Source organism: Rutilus rutilus (assembly GCF_951802725.1).
Source record: "Rutilus rutilus genome assembly, chromosome: 12".
In the NCBI taxonomy this organism is placed as follows: domain Eukaryota; kingdom Metazoa; phylum Chordata; class Actinopteri; order Cypriniformes; family Leuciscidae; genus Rutilus; species Rutilus rutilus.
The window spans coordinates 29,140,128-29,151,828 of NC_140217.1; the positions used below are offsets into that span (position 1 = coordinate 29,140,128).

An 11,701-nucleotide genomic window follows, 5' to 3' on the forward strand; every position below is an offset into this window, starting at 1 on the left:
AGTTTATATGCATTCAATTTCTATGTAAGTGAGTGCCACGTTATAAACTGTGAAATAAATAATGAATATACAGATGAGATGATGTTCTTCTCTCCGTTTCCCCGAGGGCCGTGGCTTTGTGCACGTAGGCTATATGTCCCGCCCTACTGTACAATTATAAAAGAAACAATAACTGTAAAAACCCAATTAAACTCTGTGAATACTGTTCTTATAAAACAGTATGTCAGCAAAATATTATTCAACTTTTGTACCAAAGCATTAGTAAAACGTTAGTGTTTAGCAAGCGTAGCCTATTATATTTTCTTGCAAAGTAGGCTACCACATTTTACCGAGAATTGTGGTCTGTCTATTCACAATATTTGATTTGTCAAGGGTTTCAAAATATGTAAAAACCGTAAAAACATAGCAAAATAATAATAATACACTTATACATTTTTAATAACTAGCCTACTTTTAGTTTCTTAAACCACTGGACTCAAATTTCGGTCTGAGAAAAAATGCACACGTGGAAAAGAGACCAAGTGTTGATTGACAGGTGAACTAACCAATCAAATCCGAAAACAATGACGTTTAGTGGTTTCATGAACGAATCGTTGATGGAATGGGAGGTTCCCTTAGGAAGACGCTCTGTAAAAGATAAACCCCACAAATCTGGTTGCGAAACAGCTGGAAAAGTGGAAAAGAAGTCGATACGTGAATTTCTGATGGAAAAAAAGTAATGATGGTCAAGAGGGACTAAAATTTACCGTGTGAGGATGTTTGAAGATTTTTAGTGAACTGTTACAGCATCAAATGCAGACACTCGAGAAAAACGTCGACTGTGAGGTTCCTTCTTATTTTTTTCAAGACTATCCTAATTATTTGGTCAATCGATAAGGTAAGACCTCTTAAATCATATTTCAGACCACTTACTGTGCCTAAATGAAGTTATTATTTCCACTTTTGTTTCTTAATGAAATAACGGACCCAGAAGGCTTTTTCTCTTAAGCCCATTAAAAAGTGAAATCACAGAGACCTTTATCCAATAAACATTATAGGTAAAGTTGTTAAAGCCATTACGGTGTACTGAATCGATTTTCAGGTAAGGTTTTAAACTATTTTAAAAAGCCTATTTGTTTTTGTCATCTTTTCGTGAAACCTGCTGGATAAGCTATTATGCCATGTATTTTTAGATCCTATTTTGTGTGTGTGTGTGTGTGTGTGTGTGTAGCCTAAAAGTGCACTGCGGCTTCTATTTTGTTTTCTATTTTTGCTAGACTTTGTTTTTATGTACAATTCCAAATAATGCCGTTCTTATGTTGTCATAAATACATGAAAGGATCGGCCTCTTCACTGGAGAGACTCTCAAAGCTTTAGTTTGTCTCTATGGTAACAGCAGAGCATCCTGAAAAACAGTGTTTAGATCAAAGCTGCAGAGATTCTACTCATTGCCTTGTTTTTTATTGTCATATAGTGCATAATAAAATAAAAATGTTCTCACCCTCATGTCTGTATGAATTTATTTCCTTACTCTCAAAAGGATAGTTGGTTTGGAACAACATGAGGGTGAGAAAATGATGACAGAAATGTAATTTTAAGAACAACATTTGAGACCCTCTGTTGAAATATGTATTGCGGATGCATAAAGTCTATGCAGTATAATTGCATAGTCTCCTTTTCACGTGTTTGAATTCAGATTTCTTTCTGAAAGCAGTTGTAAACAGGAGACTTTTATGGCAAGCCGTTTTAGCTTAAATTGTTCCAGCGTTACTCGTCGTAATTGCATTTTTACTAGTAAGAAATCAATTAGAGAGCTCTACAATTCAATTCTTACTAGTAGCAATTACAATTAGAGAGCTCTCTAATTCAATTATTACTAGTAAGAATTACAATTACAGAGCTCTCTAATTCAATTCTTACTAGTAACAATTCCAATTAGAGAGCTCTACAAATGAATTTTTACTAGTCATATGTCTCCATAGCCTGGCTCCGCCCTCCTACGTACTTCCGCTCAATTTCATTTTCCTTCAGTAACTCCGTCTGGAATTGTGGTGTATTCTTTGGTTTTCTCCGATCAATTTTTAACCGGTCCAATCAGCGAACAGAGGGAGTGGCTGAGAACGATGACGTTGAGATCGTGCGCTAGTTTGAGTTGACATACGTCACGACCAAACTTTAGCAATTGGTTATGGCAGATCCAGAGTGACTCTGGTCAGATCCAATAGTTTTAAACTTCAGGAAGTTAACGCTTGTCAATGGAGAGAGGCCAGACTCTCTGTACAAATGAAATGTACGAGAGTATGGTAGAACCAGGCTAATAATGTCTCCATTGACTTCCATTCATTTTTAATTACGGAGCTCTACAATTGAATTGTTACTAGTAAGAATGCAATTGCAGAGCTCTTTAATTCAATTATTACTATAACAATTCCAATTAGAGAGCTCTCTAATTCAGTTGTTACTAGTAAGAATGCAATTGCAGAGCTCTTTAATTTAATTACAGAGCTTTGCAATTATACATATCTTTAATTCGTTTTTTTACTAGTAACAATTGAATTGTAGAGCTCCGTAATTAAAAATGAATGGAAGTCAATGGAGACATATGACTAGTAAAAATTCATTTGTAGAGCTCTCTAATTGGAATTTTTACTAGTAAGAATTGAATTAGAGAGCTCTGTAAATGTAATTCTTACTAGTTATAACTGAATTAGAGAGCTCTCTAATTGTAATTGCTACTAGTAAGAATTGAATTGTAGAGCTCTCTAATTGAATTCTTACTAGTAAAAATGCAATTACGACGAGTAACGCTGGAACAATTTAAGCTAAAACGGCTTGCCATAGTCTTTTATCTAATAAATGGTCTTGGTCTCATGGACACACTCTGATTAGACACTCACACATCTGATAATGGCAGTGATGACCACCTTCCTTTTGATTGTCATGGGACCTGAATGATATTGAGGCAAAGTACTGATCAGCCTGTTGATTAAATATTACTCAGAAATCATCCTCTACGAGAGAAAAGGAGGAACATGCCATTTCTATAATTTCCTTATGTACTGCTTTGATTATTTTCACTGATAAAAACTAAAATAGTTGACGTTATTGATCGTTAAAGTTAAATGTTAAACACAAAATTAACTTTCAGTCAAGTACAAATCAACTTGCCATTTACCCTGCTTTTTGTAGTTTTATACTTCCAAGATTAACAGTGTAGACTTTGTGATTTGGCTTGGTTTTGGGCTTTAAAAAAATGATCTATCCTCACATTGCTGTTTAATAGAACTCATTGCTAAATATATAGTGTGTGGAATTGTTTGTTCATGAAGGCAATACATTTATATGACATCCTGGCGTAACAAAATCTGTTTTTACTTTACAATAAGGTTTAGTTAACATTAGTATAACTACATAACTACTTTAGTTAAGATGAATTAAGAATGAACAAGACTTTTACAGCATTAATTCATCTAAATTAATGTTAATTTGAACATTTACTAATGCATTATTAAAAAAACAAAAGTTTTGTTTGTTAACATTAGTTAATGCACTGTGAACTAACATGAACAATGCACTGCTGTATTTTTGACTAACATTAACAAAGATTAATAAATACTGTAACAAATGTTTTGTTCAATGTTAGTTAATGTTAGTTAATACATTAACTAATGAGACATTATTGTAAATGCAAAATGTTACCACAAAATCAGTGCCAGAAAGAAACTGTTTTCACACCTGTAAAAATGTGAGATCTTGTATTGATATGCCAGTCCTGAGGATGAAAAAGTGTGGCATATCAATACGAAGTCTCTCATTTTGTCTTAATATATATATATATACTTATTATCATTATGAGCTATTTTGGTTTTGTAGGGTTTTATTTCTTTATTATTAATAAATAAAATTGTTATTCTTATTTCCAGGAAATCATGGGAAGTTTTAAAGGCCATGCATTGCCTGGAAGTTTCTTCCTGATCACTGGTCTGTGGTGGGCCGCGAAGCAGACCTTTTTGTACGCCACCCGCAGGAACAAAAGTGCTGGTGCGGGCAGACTTGCATCTCGAGCTACACAACGCCGCATAGAAATCATAGAAGGAGCTGTCATTTTATCATTTTCTATTATTGGTGAGTTGCCGCCATGCACATATAATGTGTGGTTTCATTATAGATGTAGACAAATAAATGTTGTCAAATGTGTATTTAAATCACCTTAAGTTCAGCAAAGAAATAAATTTGGTTTTAAGAACCTTTCTTTTTTGCTATATAGGGTTATTAACTTGACTGAATGGTGTAAAAAATAAATAAAAAAATCTGTTAAATTATAGGTTTTACAATAAACCCAGTGATTCTCAACCTTTTTGACTCCAAGCACTGTCAGCAACAATATTTGAAGGCTCCATGACTTTTCCAGTTGTATGTGTACTAGATAAGGATGAAGGATAAAGATTTGTACAAATATTTTCTACTACTTCTAGCCAGTCAAATATTTTACAGCTTGGCTTACTGGAAAAATTTATATTCATAAAATTAATAAAACTGTCCATGGAGTTATTAATTTATATTAATAATTTTTCTCCAGGTCTAAATATCACACTTTTATAAAATGGCTTCCTCATATATTCAGGGTTTTCAAGCAGTGGGAACCCTGATTCTTCAAAGACAAAATACAAAAAAAGAAATATCTTGATTTTTAGTTTGTGTTAGCTTATTTTAATGCTTGTTTTGTCTTATTTTACTTAACTTGCTCCCCCATGAGCAATCTTATGAAAGCATGTTTATTAGGGGCCAAGCACCGAAGGTGCGAAGGCACCTATTGTATCCGTTGTTTTTGTTGTTGTTGTTGTTGTTGTTGTTGTTGTTGTTCTGGTTCTTCTTCTTCTTCTTCTTCTTCTTCTTCTTCTTCTTCTTCTTCTTCCTTTCGCTCTTGAAGTCTATGGCAGCCCATAGAACCGTATGGTAAAAAGTTGTGAAATTTGGCACATAGATAGTGGACAGTCTGAATATTAACCACAGCAATTTTGGAGTCTCTAACCCAATCCCTCTAGCACCACCAACTTCCCAAAATTTCACTTACGTTGATGCTAATATCTTTTCATCTTCATCACTTCATACTCTTCGGACCACGGCGACAAAAAACGCGGAAATCAAGTTGATTTGTCAAACTGTTCTTGAATAGTGTGCAAGCGAATTTAACAAAGAGCATGCCAAAATGGACGAGAGACTATATCTCTGCAACGCTTTAGCATATTCTGACTTGGTGTCAGTTATGGTTGTGACAAACATGACCTCAGGGTACCTGTACAGTTTTGGCACAGTGACACCTAGTGGTCACGAAATATGAAAAAAGAAAAAATTTATTGTAACTTCTGAACAGTTTGACCAAAAATCTCACACAAAAAATGTCACCCAACATTGACCACACCAGATCAATTTGGTGTCAGTGCCACCTATTGGTCAAAAGTAATTAGGTCACATTACAAGTGATTGTATTTATGGGCTTTCAACCATTTTGCTTAAAATTGTCTCCAAATGTCTTTACTCATTTTCTGCCTTGATTTCTAGCTCATCATTCTGCCTCTGTGGTGCTTGGCCCCGTAATTGCTGCTTATTATATTTATTTTTCTTCTGCCATTTACACAGGTATGTTAGCAGAGCAGCTTCTAGCAGGTGGGCCGAAGTTTCAACTGTATGATTCTTCCACTCAGCACTGGGAGCAGCTGATGAACTGGCAGCACACCACCATGTACCTGTTCTTTGCCATCGCTGGGGCCATATCTCTCACTGTCCACAGCACAGACATCGCCCCTTTGGCTTTAGACCGAATGCTGTTGGGTCTTGCTTTCTTTAATGAGGGTATATTGATTTCAAATTGATTTCATGCATTTTTAATGTTAGAGAATGTGCAATTTTTTACCTAAATTGAGCACTCTCTGTTACTCTTGAAATTCCTAATTTTCAGTTTTTGTGATAATTCAACACATAAAATTGAAAGTACACGTCTGCCTCTTGCAGGATTTCTGTTCCTTTATCATCTCCATGGTAGAGACCTGCTTGATGTCCATGTGCACACTCTTCTCCTTTACGCCATCTTTGGACAAGCTTTCATCTGCCTTCTGGAGGTTTTCCACAGGGGGAATATTCTACTAGAACTGTTCAGAGCCACTCTCACCATACTGCAGGGCAGCTGGTTTTGGCAGGTCAGTGTGTGTGCCTATGTGTACGTGCGTAAGTGCATACATAATGTGTGGGTATTTAAGTCATTTTGGGGCTGTTTACACTGTTTAAATCTGATTTATCAAAACGATTCCATTTACACCTGGTCACATAAATGTGTTTTTGCAAAACGGATTTAAATCCGATCTTCAATTCCCGCGCTATATGCAGATTTAATTGAGTGCACGTCACTGAAAGCAACAGATATGAGCTGCATTTTATTGATCATCAGCTAAAATGTCAAAATCAAACACCGCAATAAGAGAGAGCGGCAACAGCCCTGGTAAGATCATTTCGTTTCTTTACTATTAATGATGATGATTGTGTGTTAAGCGTCTGGGACTTACTTTCACTTTGATTTGCGGTAGTTTGCGCGTTGGCTTGATGAATAGATGCTCAGCTTCTCATCTGCGGTGATATGACTGCAGTAGCATCGTCATATCTGGCTATAATGTTATATATAGCCTATAACGCTCTCACACGTTTATTTTATTAGCATTTTTGGGAGGAGTACAATTTACATATGTGGTTTCAACAACCAGATGCATTTACACTTGTCCAGTTTCGTCTGGAATGCGGCCCAGACCTCCTCCTGAAGTGGTTTGAGCGATCGGACACCAGGTCTTTTCACGATCAGATAGCTATCCGATCACAGAAAACGCATGAAGTGGCCAGGTGTAAACAGCCCCTTTGACTCAACACTGTTTAACTATTTTTTCTTGTATTTTTCTAGATTGGCTTCGTGCTGTACCCGCCCAGTCAAGTGAAATGGGATCTGACAGACCATGGCAATGTTATGTTTGTCACATTATGCTACTGCTGGCACCTCGCGTTTGCATTGTTCACTGTAGCTGTACAGTACTGGTCTGTTCTATGGTGAGCACAACATATTCTATCTACTCTAACATGAAATACACAAACCTAAATTAGATCTAAAGGAACATAAAATGCCTTTTTAAAAGATTAGGGTCAGTATTGTAAATGTTTTTTAAAAAGTTTTATACTTTTATTCAACAAGGATGCATTAAACTGATCAAAAGTGACAAATAAATACATCTACAGTATCATGTTACAAAAGATTTATATTTTTAAATAAATGCTGTTCTTTTGATCTTTCTATTCATCAAAGATGAAAAAAAAAATATCATGTGCATTTCCACAACAACATTAAGCAGCACAACTGCTTTTTCAACACTGACAATAATAAGAAATGTTTCTTGAGCACCAAATCAGCATATTAGACTGAAGACTGGATTAATGGCTGCTAAAAATTCATCTTTGCCATTATAGGAATTAATTACTTTTTTAAATGTATTAAAATAGAAAACAGTTATTTTAAATTGTAATAATTTTTCACAACATTACTGTTTTTTCTGTTTTTTTGATTGAATAAATGTTGCCTTGGTGAGCATAAAAAAACATACCGACCCCAAACTTTTGTAGTGTATGTATATTGCATATGAAATCATATTTTTTATGGAATTTCCTTTCTGTATGTTAGATTTATTGAATTCCTTTTCATTTACCTTCATTGTTCTCCCTCCAGTGCTGTGCGTTCCAGACTGAGGAGGATGCCACCCATGGAAATGGGGCTTTTGAAACCAAGGGACAAGGAAGTAGAGTCTGAAGACGAGATTTTATGAGTCTTTATCATCTTTACGTGTTCAACCCTGCATCCCAATTCATTTGGGCGTCAGACCAAAGATAAATATGGAGACAGAGAGTGAGAGATAGATAGTAACAGTCGAGGCATTGTCACTAAATATTAGCTTTGTCTTAATTTCCTGAAGAGCAGATGAGAGATGACAAACAGTGGCAGTCTTGCCTCCCAAGATTTTTTTCATCAAATTGGAACAAGTGACTCTGAGTAAATCACAAGAGCCATAGTGTTAAATCTCTGGCATGTTCCCAGTACGATCACTCCAGTTACAACAGTCTTATCATTCCTTTTTATTTCATTATCTCACTTCCACTTCATTTCTCTGATTTGCACCTCAGGACCAACCCCTGAGAAGTTAGTTAAAACTTGATTCTTTTCTATACAAGTTTGGATTAAGTCAATCAAATATGATGTATTGATTATTCTTGGGTCATTACGTAGACTATTTGTTGGCATTACATAATTTTCTCTTTGACACATTACTGTGTAAATTTGAGTATTTTCTTTGTGTGCCTTGTCAGTATTTTATGTTGTCACTCAAGGGAATATCATATTTTAATCATATTGTTTTTAATGGTACTATATGATCTACATGCTGAAATAATTATGTTTTAATGCCCCTAGGATTTGGGGGGTTTTAAGTCACTTTTCAGTCATCAAATAATGATACTTTTGTATTTTCTTGACAATTCTTGACAGCCATTACAATTCCTCTGTTAGTCTTTTGTGTTCGTTTATTCCTCAGTTAGTCTTTTGTGTTTGTTCCATGGTATTCTTTTCAAGGGCGAAGAAGAAAAAAAAACAGGAATGACCATTGTATGTGGAATCTTGACATTATAGTATTGCATTTATTGATTAATTTAATTTGACTTGATAAATACATTTTCTAAAAACAAAACTTTTTCCAATAAAATATTTTATTAGTCTATTACAATGTGTGACTGTATTTATATGAATTGCTATGTATTTGGCATGTGCTGGTATTCACATATTTTTCCATATATTTCTCTTTCTGAATAGTTCAAAGACCCAACTAAAGATAGATAGATAGATAGATAGATAGATAGATAGATAGATAGATAGATAGATAGATAGATAGATAGATAGATAGATAGATAGATAGACGAATGAAAAAATGTGTCTCTCAATACGTGTTCCAGTAACACGAAAAACCACTGACTATCATCATCCATACTCTATATACTAAGCTACTTTTAGTGCACTTGAGAAGGTAGGTGGCGTGCTTGAGCAGAATGTGATAATGTTCATTGAAGGGAGCCCAGAAGGCAAAGGTGAGCACGGGTGATGTCAAGTTAGTGCCAGCTGGACGATGTTACGACACATTCTCTGGGATTTATTGTGAATTGATTCATTTAATACAGAGAATTGAATGTTCAGTCATGGACAAACTCAGAGCGGTTCTGGGTGGTCGTGATGGAAACAATGACAACACAAATATACTGCAGGTGAGGAACTGTGCTCTGATATAAATCTCCATTAAGATATTTTATATTTAAACTAAAATATAAACGTTAAAATATGACGCTGATTTGCACATATTGACATTGAATTCCAACTTCACATTTTTAAAGTTTCTATTTTGAAGGGTGAAAAAAACATGTAGCCTAAATCTCAGTTGTCTGTTCCATTGACTCAAGGCGGCGAATGAAGCGTCCACGCTGGGATGGGGGACGCGCCTGAAAGGATTCATCGCCTGTATGATCATCGGAGTAGTGTTCACGATCCTGGTCAGTGACTTAAACTTTAATCAACCTTATTTTTATTATCAACGAGATTTTACACACAGGTAACTTCCTTTATATTGAGAAGGGATAGGCGATGAGTTGGAGAAATATGTTTAGAAGCAGGGCTGTGTCACCGGTTTGACCTGCTCTCAGGAATGCGTATTGCGTTGAAATGCCATTTCGCTGTGTAGGCTACATCCAAGTATTTTGAGTGAGAAGTTTAGGAAAGAAACTGGTTTTATTTGGTATAACTTTGTGACTATTAAGTATCATTTAACTAGCTTTTTCTTTCTTTCTTTTTATCAGGGAGTATGTTGCCTATTTATTCCCAAAATAGGACTGATTCTCTTCATTGTGTTTTACACATTGGGCAACATATGCTCCTTAATAAGGTCGGTCAACAAGCTATATAGCAAGTTAAATGTACTAACTTTGTATTATTTTATTAAAATTTTCTCTTTGAGACAATACTGACTTCTCTGTTTAATTTGAATCCACCCCCACAGCACAATGTTTTTGATGGGACCATTAAAACAGCTGAAACGCATGTGTGACAAGACCAGAGCCTTTGCTACTGTTGTTATGATAGTGAGTTATTCCTTTTTTCCTCATATAAAACTAAAAATGAGAATCTAATTGTGAAAATATATACTGTTTTTGTATACAAATACATATATATTTTTTACTTTTTAATGCATGTTCTTGGTGTTATTGTAAACAGTTCGTCTGAAAAATTTGTTTATCCTTGTAATCTTTTAGCTAAAAAAGTTGTTCCACCTGAAACAACTAACTTTTTTAGACGATGTCACCAAGAGGGGAGTATGGTGATAATTATAATGTTAATAATTGTCATGCTGCATTCTGTTTTCTCATTAAATATCCTGTTTAATTTGGATATAGGCTACATCTCATTTTGAAAGTTTTTTTTTTTTATTGCCATATCTCAAAAACAAATCAGATACACTAGGAGAAAAAAAATATTATTTTAGTTTATGTGCAGCCTTTAGATATCTGCCATTTACAGCATATACAGATTTTGATTTTTTATTAAGTATTAAGAGTTCCACTTTTTATTTTTTGGTCTATAGACATGTCTGGTTCTCACACTCTGTGCAGCTTTTTGGGTGAGTTCTAATCCATCTATATTGTATATTTCAAACCAACTCTGAATCAAATACAGTATTATTTTAACATTTTATTAACATTAATCTCTGTACCACAGTGGAAGATCTTTGCACTCACTCTGCTGTTTGTGATTCTGCAAATCCTTGCATTTGCATGGTAAGTTTCCATTGACACAGCATTAAATATTTTAAGTATATTTTTAAACCAGTAGCACATCATCCAGTGTTTATTATTGTACTAAAATACTTTTTTATCAATTAACATTTTTCTTCTCTATAGGTATAGCCTGTCTTACATTCCTTTCGCAAGGTTAGTCTGGAATTGCACAGCATTAGATATTAACAGATTGACATTGACACATGTGTAGTTTTTTTATTTATTTATTTTTATTCTATTATAAATGAATTATTTTGCAATGGGTAGATCTGGTAAATGACAGCAGTAATGATGCACAGGCTTTTTTTGGACCTGGCTGCTTTAGAATATTGAGTCTGTTAGACATCTTTTAAAAGGCCTTACATTCTCTTTTCCTTAACCAGAGATGCCATCCTGAAGTTTTTCTCCATGCTGTTCACCACATGTGTGAAATGACAAGGCTGAGGCTTGGCCTTTCACCACTCCAGATACTTTCTGGTCAAGTATTCTGTGATTCCGGGATCATCAAAACATCATTGACAGAATGGCACAATGGGACACTGCTAGTTTTAATGGCAATTTCTTAACTCTGAACATAAATAATAAGACTCATTTTTACTGAAGGTGTTTTATTTCAAATATGTTGTTGAACAGTTAGGAAAGATTGTAAGATACCTGAAAAGGGATATTTATAAAAGCAAATATTTTGGGGGTGGCTTCTGAAAGTTGCACTTTCTATTTTTCTCTGCCTTATATTGTATAATGATATCATCCTGTAAATAAAAAAAAGTTTTATCATATAATTTTTGTTATTTTGTTTCCTTTTATGCAGTATATCTAAAAT

General features: G+C 34.6%; 2 protein-coding genes across 2 annotated transcripts; both read left to right on the forward strand.

Moving 5' to 3' along the window:
• Nucleotides 1–595: 595 nt before the first annotated feature.
• tmem45a (transmembrane protein 45a) lies at nucleotides 596–8,782 on the forward strand. Its single transcript, XM_084426708.1, has 6 exons — nucleotides 596–877; nucleotides 3,903–4,104; nucleotides 5,620–5,832; nucleotides 5,992–6,176; nucleotides 6,926–7,068; nucleotides 7,739–8,782. Exons 2-6 carry the CDS (start codon nucleotides 3,909–3,911, stop codon nucleotides 7,833–7,835), a joined length of 834 nt encoding a protein of 277 aa, XP_084282834.1. The 5' UTR covers nucleotides 596–877; nucleotides 3,903–3,908; the 3' UTR covers nucleotides 7,836–8,782.
• A 353-nt stretch (nucleotides 8,783–9,135) lies between these two features.
• On the forward strand, nucleotides 9,136–11,658 carry sft2d2a (SFT2 domain containing 2a). Its single transcript, XM_084426844.1, has 8 exons — nucleotides 9,136–9,318; nucleotides 9,511–9,600; nucleotides 9,904–9,989; nucleotides 10,104–10,185; nucleotides 10,686–10,721; nucleotides 10,820–10,878; nucleotides 11,002–11,031; nucleotides 11,262–11,658. Exons 1-8 carry the CDS (start codon nucleotides 9,253–9,255, stop codon nucleotides 11,311–11,313), a joined length of 501 nt encoding a protein of 166 aa, XP_084282970.1. The 5' UTR covers nucleotides 9,136–9,252; the 3' UTR covers nucleotides 11,314–11,658.
• Nucleotides 11,659–11,701: the final 43 nt, after the last annotated feature.

Coding starts and splice junctions, on each gene's coding strand:
- tmem45a (XM_084426708.1), top strand. CDS start 3,909: ATGGGAAGTTTTAAAGGCCATGCATTGCCTGGAAGTTTCTTCCTGATC. Junction 4,105..5,619: donor TTTATCATTTTCTATTATTG/GTGAGTTGCCGC, acceptor CCATTTACACAG/GTATGTTAGCAGAGCAGCTT. Junction 7,069..7,738: donor CAGTACTGGTCTGTTCTATG/GTGAGCACAACA, acceptor TTCTCCCTCCAG/TGCTGTGCGTTCCAGACTGA.
- sft2d2a (XM_084426844.1), top strand. CDS start 9,253: ATGGACAAACTCAGAGCGGTTCTGGGTGGTCGTGATGGAAACAATGAC. Junction 10,879..11,001: donor CAAATCCTTGCATTTGCATG/GTAAGTTTCCAT, acceptor TCTTCTCTATAG/GTATAGCCTGTCTTACATTC. Junction 11,032..11,261: donor TCTTACATTCCTTTCGCAAG/GTTAGTCTGGAA, acceptor TTCCTTAACCAG/AGATGCCATCCTGAAGTTTT.